Source organism: Papilio machaon, chromosome 11, assembly GCF_912999745.1.
Source record: "Papilio machaon chromosome 11, ilPapMach1.1, whole genome shotgun sequence".
Lineage (NCBI taxonomy): Eukaryota > Metazoa > Arthropoda > Insecta > Lepidoptera > Papilionidae > Papilio > Papilio machaon.
Genome location: NC_059996.1, coordinates 7645742 through 7658069, shown reverse-complemented (window position 1 = coordinate 7658069; position 12328 = coordinate 7645742). Strand labels below are relative to the sequence as shown.

General features: G+C 36.1%; 1 protein-coding gene across 2 annotated transcripts in view; it reads right to left on the bottom strand.

Moving 5' to 3' along the window:
* The window catches only part of LOC106709722 (serum response factor homolog), a 173377-nt gene extending 167392 nt beyond the window's left edge, over positions 1 to 5985 (bottom strand). The window contains exon 1 of one of the 2 annotated variants that reach the window (XM_045680001.1): positions 5460 to 5985. In XM_045680001.1, the coding sequence (XP_045535957.1) occupies positions 5460 to 5861 (402 nt within the window). In that variant the 5' untranslated portion in view covers positions 5862 to 5985. The remainder of the gene's footprint in view (positions 1 to 5459) is intronic. The other variant, XM_014501575.2, reaches the window with a different exon arrangement.
* Positions 5986 to 12328: the final 6343 nt, after the last annotated feature.

Sequence of the window (12328 nt, the reverse complement as noted above, 5' to 3'; positions counted from 1 at the left end):
TAAAAAGACTTAACATCATTTTTTCCGAACAAAATTAAAAACTAAATACGATTCGATACGGTTAATTTTAACTTAAGATACGTCTTCAGACCTTAACACTTAGAAAGTATTTTGGTATCCTGGACTTATAAATCGCTAGTTAAACCAAAAAGAAACACGGTGATAAGTTAACGTCTTTAAAGTTATCACGTATGCACTATTTTAATGAAATCGAGCAGTGCATTGTCCCTTGTCTGTAATCACAGGGCAATGTCGGTATACGAGACTCCGACATCTTTTCGCCGACGACTATGCCGACATGCTTCGCCGACAAGCTTCGCCGTCGTGAAGCGGTCGTGTCGCACCAGCGGCCCCTGGGGCGGCGTAATTAAACTCCGCAGTATTGGACATGACCAAATTTATGGCCAATATCTACATGAACTACATTTTACTACAATGAACTTTCTCATAATATGATTTATTTTATTTAACATATTCCTCAATAATTAAAAAAAAAGGAGTCCGTTAGTGTGATTTAATATGAGACATATATCTCACAATAAATCTAATGTAAGGTACATCTTTAGTAGACAATTAAGGACTATGAGTTCAAAAATAATAGACAATGCAGACGAAGATCTTTCTAACTCTCTCATCATCGTGGGTTTCTTTTCTTCTCAGAAAACCATGGTCAGACTCTCGTCCTTTTATTAAAACAATTTGACAGTGGTTTTATTTATACTACATGCCTTGTGCTTGCATTTTAGATTCATATAACATCAATAACTGATGATTAGAGAAAACAGTAGCAAAACAAAGCAGTAGCGCTAAACAACCAAAACAAAATAACCAAAACGCGTTACGCGTAGATAAAGGAGCACCGAGCTACAAGGCACTGGGTACGATTCCCGCTGAGAGACAGCGCACATCGCGTGCCGTAGCCCACTGCCTTTGTCTACATGACACCCGTTACCCGGCGCTTATCCGGACGAAATACTCTTACTGATAATATTTTAATCTTACTTAATATTATAAATGCCAAAGTTTGTCGGTACGTAACGTGTCGGTAAGTAGACGGATGATTGTTAGTACGTTACTTCTGAGCGGCGAAAATTTGGCAAATATGTAGAACATAGTCTGGAAGAACACTTAGGTTACTAATTAAGGTTTTTTTTAATCCAGCGTGGATAGAGCTGCGGGCGACAGCTACTCTTTATAAAGATACCAACTAGCAGAAATTCTAAAAGGCCTGAACTCCCGAAAGCCGTATCATGGATATGCTGTTCAAAGTAATTTCGATAACTGGGAACTAAAAAGTTTATTAATATCAAGTTTTGAATGTCTATAAACAAGGTTATTAATTGATTTATCTTTATTTCCTATCATAAATGTATCTATTAATTAACTAGCCTCGACTACGTCCGCTCTATGTCTATGTGTTCTTCCAGATTGTTTTATAAATCTTTACCAATTCTTTTTTACATAAATGACAACAGGTATTTATGCACCAATACCATAGTTTCCTTTATAATTTTCCGGACTTAAATAAACGAATCGTCTATAACATTTTTTTTTACAAATAAGAAAATACGGACCTGCGTTCACAAAAGAGATTACCTAAGATTACCCCACACACAAGTCTATTATCATTAATTAATATAAAATTATGATATAAAAATGCCGACAAACATATTACCAATTCATATATATATTTATAATTAAATATATAAATACTGTAACGTATAAATATCAATTATAATTAATAGCAACTTAAAAACATCTCGGTACGAATAAATTTAGAAAACAAATGCTGTTCTAAATTCAATTTTACTAACCGAAAAAACAATTGACAGATTTATTTATATCGCACGCCAATGTTTTAAAAATGTTTTGACAGATTGCACACAATCGATTATAAAAATAATTTATAAATTTTACTTTAAATAATCTATTTCAGAAGTCACTAAAATTTCGATCACGATTATTAATCTGTATTAAAGCAAATAATATAAATACAGTAGCTGTCGCCCGCGACTCTGGCCGAGGAATTAAAAGAAACTTATTAATTAGCCTATGTGTTCTTCCAGGCTATGATCTACACTTATGCCATCTATCTATCAAGATCCGTTGAGCCGTTCTTGAGATACCTTCTAACAAACATCCATCCATCCAAACAATCGTATTTATAACATTATATCTTACTCATATCTTCTTACCAACATTATAAATTCGAATTTTTCGATGTATGGATGGATGAATGGATGTTAATTTGAAGGTATCTTCAGAACAACTTTACGGATCTCGATGAAATTTGGCATAGATGTAGATCATAGTCTGGAAGAACACATAAGCTACTTTTTATGTCTTTTTTAATCTGCTCGGACGGAGTCGCGGTATTATATTAAACATAACGGAGGGGAAGATGCTCTAAAGCAATTCTCACACTAATATAAGTAGATATTTATTAAAAATAATTGTCAGATAACAACATAAGTATGCAGTATTTTAAATTTTTTACTATGCAGTTTCATTTTGTTATCATGAAGTTTGTATGAAAAGTACATTGACAACATTTAAGAGTTAAGAAAATATTAACATACTACCCACGACTCCGTCCGCGCGGAATAACAAATAGAAAACGGGGTAAAAATTATCCTATGTCCTTTTCCTGGTTCTAAGCTACCTGCCCGCCAATTTTCAGTCAAATCGATTCAGCCGTTCTTGAGTTATAAATGGTGTAACTAACACAACTTTCTTTTATATATATAGATAGACAGGTATGTAATATTTATAAAAAATGTAATATTGTCAATAATGATTTTTATAAGTTTTTTCTTGGCACATATTAAATTAAACATACTAACCTTGATCCAAAATTCGCTACGTTACAATAACGGCAATTTTTCATTTTATAAAGTGAGAACTCGCAATAGTTATTTCATTGTAAAATTATTGGAGCAAGGTTGTATAGACTAGGAAAAAACAGTTATCTTTAGTTTGTTTAAAACACTTGAGTTTTAAGTTACGTGAATTTTCAATTAAAATACAATAAAAAACTAGCCTTCTTTGATACAAACTTTAACTAATAAACTCCAGAGTCATTTAGTAACACCCTTCATCGTCGTCAGCTAATAAATATCTCCACTGTAGGCCTCGGAGCCTACCTAAGTTGGTGACTAGGCCATAGTCAACCATAGCCCAGTGCGGATTGACTTTTCACATATCATGGAATTTCTTCGCGGATATGTGCAGGTTGAATAAAACGTTCAAATGAAATTCTAAAGTCGAAAAACACCTTAATACATGGTGAGGATCGAATCTGGACGTATAGATTTCGGTCCGGTCCGGTTAAGCTCTTAACATCTGCGTCACCGACGCTCTCCCCTTAGTGTAGACTAAGTATAAGAAATTAACACTAAGAGATACCTCAGTGACGTTAACGTCTCTGATAATATGGTTTTTACATAGACACGAAAGATATTTCGACGCGGGATTGACTATGCATGTGATTAATGAAGCAAAATTAACTGATTTCTTAGATTTTCCACTAAATGCATATTCGTATAAAACATAATTTATTAGCAGTTTTTTTTATAAAGCAGAGGAAATATATCGATGGCTCCTACGAAGAAGAGCCTGTGTGCAAATTGACAAGTTTTCAGAAGAAGCTCTTAAAGTTTCAACCATATAGGAAAATAGGTCGCATACGCCCTTTTACTTCAGCAACAAATAACATTTATGCAGTGCATGTTAACTAAACTAGGAGGTAGCTTTTAACACAAAAAGTTAAAAATCATCAATTTGTTACTTTGGCCCTTATACATAATCTGTGTAACAAAATATCTATTTTGTATATTACAGATTACGTAATTATACAGATTATGTGAAATCTATAAATTAAGCTAATCTTCTTTTCTCTTCCATCATAACCTAAAATTAGAATTTCTTGATTGTTGTTACTCGAGTAATAATTTTCGATATTCGGTATTTATTTTTATAGCAATAAAAGCAATGTTACCGCAAGTTAAAACTTCGTAATTAAAAAACCATGCACGGACTGCAAAAGTTTTATCATCGTTCGTTTTATAATTTACGCAAATTACACAGAGGCCAGCACTTACTTTAATGTCGTTTAAATGAATATTACGTTTTATGTCAAGGCACTTTATACATTTAATACGTGAATATGATACTTAATATTCTTATCTTTATGATTTATTTATTTTATATAAATCTTTACTAATTTAAAGTCATGAAAAATTGGAAAACAAGAAAAAACTTGCTACCTAAATGCACTATAACTAAAGTTTTTTTTTTTTTGCTTCTTTAAAATATTTTATTTGATGATTTAATTAGTAAAAATTAGATTTGGTGCAAAATTGTTTTGAAAACGGTATAATAAAATACTTTGTTAAATTATAAACTTTACGTACATTTTGTAATGCATAAAATATTTGCCTTTCGATTAAGCGCGATAAGCAACGCCATCTATTGAGCACTTCTGATATTCTTTTTGACAGATGCCATGTATGTTGATAATCAAAAGATAATAACAAATTTCTATTTAAATTACGAAGATAAATAACCAAAATAAATATGCTATACTATTATTTACACTCAATTAAGTTAAATAAACATAATATAACATCAACTACGTAATACTTACTGTGTAATACCATAATATCAGCTGACATCTGTCAAAACTTTTATCACAAATGCTCACAAAAACACGGATTTTTCATCAACGACACACATATTCTTTATTATTCCGTTGAAAAAATTGTATGTACAGTTAAAAATTATTATTTTTGACGTATTTTAGCAATATTCCATCTCATATTGTTAGAATGAGCATAACCTCAAAACTCAACAAAAGAAATTAGACCACTTTTATTATTTTTCTTTAATCATTTCCATGGATAATGAAGTGAAAACTGCTAATTAACTGATGCTAATGAACCCAATGTATTCAATTGATATTCCTTGTTAAAAATGTCACTTGAACTTTTATCATATAGAACTTCAAAATGTAAACTTTTAACTTAAAAAAATGATCTTTTGTGGTATAAATATCAAAAAGAATAATATAACAATATCCACAATTATAATGTGGATATTTATTTACAGCTACTTCATTGAGAAATTATTTATTTGACTCATAAGCAGCAACTCTTTATCAATTAAAACTTAGTTTTAATTATTTTTTGACCAGATTATTAAATTTAAAGTGCATGAACTAACAACACATAATATTGTGACTTGTAATGTTCATGCAACAGTTTGTTGTAAACTTTCTTATGCATTTTTAATTGCAATATTGATTTTGTTAAAATCACATTGGTTCAAACTAACTTAGCGGCCACACTTCACTTTACAATACAGTCTAATGTATGGTGACAGGCAGACACACTCAGTACACTATGGTCACATAGTCCACTTGGCTGCTGTATGGAATATTGCCAAAACCGTCTGCGACCCACCTTCTTCATGATGCCCGTCTTCCGCTTGGAGAAGGTTGTGTACCGTCGAAGTTTATTGTCTATGTACTCCATCTTGATCTTTACACGTCCTTTTGTCTTCTTGCCATTGGACGGGGGAGACTTTTTGGGTTGAAGAGATGCATAACCATCATCCGCTATATCAGGCATGGGGCAGTGTTCCAGGCCGAGACTCTGTGACGGCCTCTCGTCGTAGCACTGGTCCGAGGGTCGCTTGACGCCGGCCCTTGGCACCGGGCAGGGCTGCATCCCTGGCCGAAGCCCGCCGCCGCCGAGCGAGCTGGGCGGCCGGCCCGCGCCGTACATGTCACCGACGTCCCCAAGGAGTCCCATACCGTACGGCGACCCGAAGCGGGGCTCCCGCGCTCCGCCGGGCGCGTCCATTATAACCTCGCAGTACGCCACAGTAACCGTGCGCACACGCGCTATACACACCTCACCGTTCGAACGTCGAACGGAGACTGACCGAAAACGCGAAAGAACCGAGGGCGGGACTGACGACTCGGCCGCTCGGACCGCAACTGACTTCGCGCGACTGCGTCCCGCGCGTCTCGACCGCTATCCGTCTCGCTCTCGCGCGCGGGGTCGCTGCGAACGGCGAGAGGGACGGCAGCGGGAGCGCGGCGTAACCCGACACATCCGCAGGGAACCGGGAAGCCGCGAACGTTTCAGTGCCCGAAATCCGTATTAAAATAGAGATTTTATTTTGAGTTTATTTCGTAAATAGAAATAATAGAGACGGAAGCGCAGCGCAGATCGCGGCGCGGCGCGGTGGGCAGGCCGCCGGCCATATTTAGACTCGAGCCGTGCCAAATATGGCAATGACGGTCAAATGGGGGCCACTGAAATCCCTCCTACTCGCAACTGGCGGCGATTTTCACGTCTAATAATTAAAAACTTTGTCACGTCAGTCATTGTGCGAGTGTACAGCGCACCCGCCAGCACACGCACCCGCCAGCACACGCACCCGCCAGCACACGCACCCGCCAGCACACGCACCCGCCAGCACACGCACCCGCCAGCACACGCACCCGCCAGCACACTAGTGGCAATGCACACATTACTTTGCTGCGCAAGAACCTGCGCCGCCCTCGTTACACTGAAATGAGAATTTAACAGCATTTTCATTACATGTTTTGTACAACACGTTTCAAAATGAAACTTATTAAAAATATTTTTTGTTAAAAAGTTACAACCTATAAATAAAAAATAATTTTACGTACTTATATTTATTAAATATGAAAATTTTTGCTATACTTAGGGAAATTTATACAATTTACTATAGGCAATTGAAAACTGAGTTCAATATCAGAATGCAAAGTAAAAATGTTGCGAAAACAGCTATTATTGTGTAAAAATGTAAGGGTTTATCATCCTTGGGACTTTTCTAGATGCATTGTAATACATAGACTGTTTATATTGTGGAAAAGATAAACCATAGGAAATATAAACTAAATTCTGAGTAAAGGATATCAATCGATTTAGATAATCAAACATGAGAAATTAGAAATAAAACGGAATAAAAGAATTAATCAAAATTAAATGCAAAGACAGACAAATTGTACTTATTTGCCTGAACACTAAATGGAAACAAATTAGATGTGTAAAATAGATGCAAAGACAATGACGGACTTATTCACTCTTGTAATTGTAGATTTCTGCAGACCCCGAAGCGATCGTAAACAAAACATTAAATCTGATTTATTTTTTGGTAAGTTTTTTATTTATTCTGTGTTTTTTATTTTTCTATTTATTCCTGATCTCAAACATGTTTTTTTTTGGTAAGTTCTGAAATAACCTATCGGTTTCTAAACATTTTTAAGTGTACGTTTTTATCATAGATAGTATAATATATACTATGTTTTTATATATGTAAGTACTAGCTGTCGTCCGTGACTCCAGCCGCGTGGAATTAAAAAAAACTTAATAAATAGCCTATGTGTTCTTCCAGACTATGTTCTACATCTGTGACAAATTTCATCAAGATCCGTTGAGTCGTTTCGGAGATACCTTCAAACAAACATCCATCAATCCATCCATCCATTCGCAATTATAATATTAGTAAGATATGTTATATGGCGAGCGTCGGTGGCTCAGGGGTTAAGCACTTGACTTGCAATCTGCAGGTCCTGGGTTCGAATCCCGCCATGTACCAATGTGTTTTTCGATTTTCGATTTACATATGTACATTTATCCGACGTTCTTACGGTGAAGGAAAACATCAATAAACAACAATGATATGTGTGAAGTCAACCCGCACTTGGCCAGCGTGGTTGACTATGGCCTAGTCACCCCTAACTTGGGGTAGACTCCGAGCCCCTCAGTGGGGACGTATAGTGAGCTGATGATGATATTATATGGGATTGGATGTGTCATAAATCTACAATTGATTGCTATAGCGTGGATTTTGCAGAGTAAGGTGTCATTAGACTCAAGTATTCTTCCCATGCAGCGTTGCCAGGCGTCCGGATAGAAACGGACATACTTGTAGGTAGGCTTTTCATTGCGTGTTCGGCCAAAATAAACGGTGTACGAATTGTCCGGCTTTATACATTTCGCAAACGAGAGCGGCTGAGCATAGGCGACCAGAGTCGACTGATGACGGTCAAAACTAGACGGACCAAACTAGCTGGTCTGTCCGGCTATTAGGATTAGCGACCTGGCAGCCATGGCAGCAGTCAGGTTTTATGGTTTTTGTAATTGACAAACAGTGTTATTATACATTTATTATTAATAACCAAAATCAAAATATTATCGATATTTAATCATTATTGATTATCCGCGATATTTTTAATTTACATTTTTAATCCATTGGACGGAAGAGTCCTAATATGACAAGGAGAACGTTAAGTATGAGTGTAGCGGGGAACATCAGTAGGCCTAGGAAGAGATGGATGGATTGCGTGATATGATCAAGAAGGGGTTGCTAATGGAGATGACGGCAGACAGATTGATTTGGAGGACGAGAACCTGGTGCACTGACCATACTTAAGGACAAGGGACAAGGTCAAGGAGATGATGAGTTTGTTTTAGGAAATGATTTAATTTATAGAGGGTAATAAAACAATTGTACTCCTTTTCATTAAAACTAATTAAAATAAGAATCGGATTCATCTCAAAGATGGAATATTGACATCAGCAGTAACTGTTTCGCAAGCGTTAGTTGTTGTTTATAACACGTAGTAAATTGTTAAGACGGAGGCTAATTTGGAAAAATTAATCAAGTTTTATATCGAATTTACGATGTTATTAGCGAAAAACTGCTAGTTTTGTCACAACAGCGCCCACTAGCGGTGCGAAATGAACGCAATCGCTTTTCCATTTACAGAACACTTTATTGCATTTAGTCACAGTTCATTCAACTCGATAAATGTTTTTCAAAGCTTTTATAGACGTGTATTTAGTTTTTTTTTATAACAGTATTTAATTTAATAGCAAGAATCCGTTTTGCAATTTTTTAATGAAAATTAGTTTACATTAAGATAGAACAATTAATGTTCTCAATATCTTTGTCGTTCATTTTATATGGGATATAAAATCGTTTACGATAGGTACTTAGTAAGTTGCTTAAAGCACTTAGTGCACAAAGCAATGTAAATCTTTAAAAGTAATATTACATTCTTGCGTTGTGTACACACAACTTTGAATCGTCGACGTGAGTCTTCAACTCAGCCACAGCGACGACAAGTTAACGTTACGTTGTGTACAAAGAGTTTTTCGCGGAAGATCAGCGCTGAGTGGTCCAGAGAGGAGCACCCAGCAAACAAAGCTGAGGGAGGACCCTATCCGGTCAGCATTGCCACGTTAATCTTATATATATAAAAGAAAGTCGTGTTAGTTATACTATTTATAACTCAAGATCGGTCGAACTGATTTAGCTGAAAATTGATGGGTAGGTAGCTTAGAACTAAGAGACGGACATAGGAACTTTTTTATCTTGTGTGCATTTTTTTTTATTCCGCGCGGACGGAGTCGCGGGTAAAAGCTAGTTATAAATATTTCTTTATTCTAATGTAATTGTAATTTAATTCTGTGTTATGTGTTTTGAATTTATTTTGTGATATGTTAGTTTTTAATTACGTTGTAAGGACGTTGTAGAATTAAATGTTATTTTTTTTATTTTTAAGTGTTGGCTTTAATATGTAGAAAAATTTTAGAAGCTATGTTTTTTCTTTTCTACGAGACTTTCATAATTTTGCAATTAAATGAATGTTGTTGAAAAATTAATTCCAATTTAATGAATCGCAGTAGCAACCGCATTCCGTATCGTGTCGTACCATTACTTTGACGCAACTCTACCTTTCTGCACGTACTTATGTCATCAACTATGCTAAGCTGTACTTATCTTGCTAATATTATAAATGCGAAAGTTTAGATAGATTGATGGATGTTTATTCAAAGGTATCTCCGGAACGGCTCAACGGATCTTGATGAAATTTGGAACAGATGTAGAATATAGTCTGGAAAAACACATAAGCCACTAATTAAGTTTTTTTTTTAATACCGCGCGGGCGAAGTAGCGCGCCACAGCTATATCTAATAAAGTACAGCCTAACCATGAAAGAAAAAGAAGGAGAGAGGAAAAACTCGATAAATACGAAATTAATTTTTATATATAAGAATTAGTAAGAGGAGTTAAACGAGGCTGAGGCTCATTATTTTAAACCTACGCTTTACTTTACGTCAGCAAATTATGTTCGGTACATCTACATCAGCCGTCATATCTGAATTTACCCCCTTCTTACGCATATCCTATTTCATACATTCCATCCATACTTTCTTCGGTCGTCTTCTAATGACATTCAATCTCATTACTGAAAACAATCAAAAAAATCTTGCAATATATTTTGAAAACAACGGTAGCTTTTGTATTGTGTATCAATACAAACGTTACGTAACCGGAAGTCATAATTCAAAAAACATTTTAATTATTCAATTGTCTACTATTTATTTTTCTAACCAAAGCAAAAGAAGGCAGCCATAGAGGCAATGGACATCCGGTCCGTTGAACCCACCAATATTTAATTCATAAGCAAAATATGGCGGACTTGACATTATATTGTAATTGTTTTGCGTCAGCCTCGTTCAGCTATCAATATTGTTTGAATCCAATCAGATTTCTATAAGATAATTAATATTCAATGAGGTGTTTGAACGTGCCACTGGATTACTTGTTTAAAATTGCGTTGTTAATGAACGCAGCTTTTCATTTATTAATTTTCAAGTTGATGAAACTAGTAGAGATGACTTTGAAACATCTTAAAAAATTTACTACAAGTGATTCTGATTAACAAAACTTTGAATTACTTTTAAAAAGATGCATCAGCATGTACTTGGTGTGTGGTTGTGATACAGCATTCGAAGCGGACGATGAAAAAAAGGTGAACTCCTTTTTGACAGACTTGCAGCAATAATGTTGGCGCCAAAAATGTACCTTTGGTTTTGTATTCAACATTATCCAACCAATTTTTGCCAATGGTATCTCGGAAGTTAAACAAACTTTATCTGAGAGAGAGCAACAGCGTAAAATCAACGCCGTCACCATTCTATTAGCCGGAAAAGATTCGATCTGTTCGCGAACAATACTCTCCCGCCGCCATATATCCGAGAGAGTTTACTTACGACTGTGCTTTAGTATTGTCGCCCGATATATTTGCTCGGCGTGGCCGCAAATCGCCGGGGCCTTTGCCTCGCCGACAGCGGCCGCATTGTACCCGCGCGGGAGGTGTTAACGTCAGCCACTGCAAATATGTACCAAGATGGCGGACAAGAGCAAAAAGCGCGCGAACATGCGGCCCCGTCGAGATTTATTGGCGCGAAACACCCTAGCAATTTTAATTAGAACGGCCTTTTAATGAATAAAGACATAAAACGTGTTACTGGATTCCGGCAGATCTACGTATCGTTATTGTAACGGCATACCTGAATTAATCTTATAAAAATTGTTGCCCTTGTCAACCCCAAGACACCATTTCTACAACTATCATTTTTGTGTTAACTAACATACAAATGAAAAGTTAGGACTGCCGACTTTAATAATAAGATTTGCAGATTCGTATAGCACGTATGTTTTAAAAAAAGTATAGTACTGTCCCTGTCAAAGACACCGGGTCTTTGACAGGGACAGTACTATAATTTTTGCTATATCAAGATTTGCGACCTTAAAAAAAACCGCAACCGTCATGTCATCTTTGTGTCCGAATAATCTCATTGTAAGCTTTCGTTGTTGTCTTTTGTTTATTTAACCTTTTTCCCGCCTTATTGCCAGATAATGGTTCATGGGTATAAAATGAAAACAACGAGTGCAAAGGAATTCGCGCGGCGTACACAGATGCGTGCCTCTCGACTTACGAGCATCGAATACCGACATGGTACTCCGGTCTTTTTTGAAATAGCAACATCGATGCTTCGAATTATTATAATACCATCAAATTAAAATGAGTTATCGCGTCGCATTGTCTCGCAACGAATTCCCGCGCGTCTCGTACACCTCCTCAAAAACTAGAACTGAATTTGACATTTAAATGTTCGTGGAAATTCGATTAACATTTTTAAATTGTTCAAATAACGACATCGACACCATACCGTTACCATATTAGAACTAAATTGTAACATTGCAGACAAAAAAGCTAAAAAAATAATTGACGATGTAACGCGTTCCATTCCCAGGTCATATAAATTTTAAGAGCCCACAATGACATCTTTTGAACACATACACCCGTGTTATACCACGGATACACAGGAAACAGGCGTAAAATAGAAGAAATTCCGCGTTTCGTATGATGAGCACGCATGTGCAGGCCTAATTTTAGAAACCTTCCCTATACCAACCTTTTCTTAAAAGGAGGGGA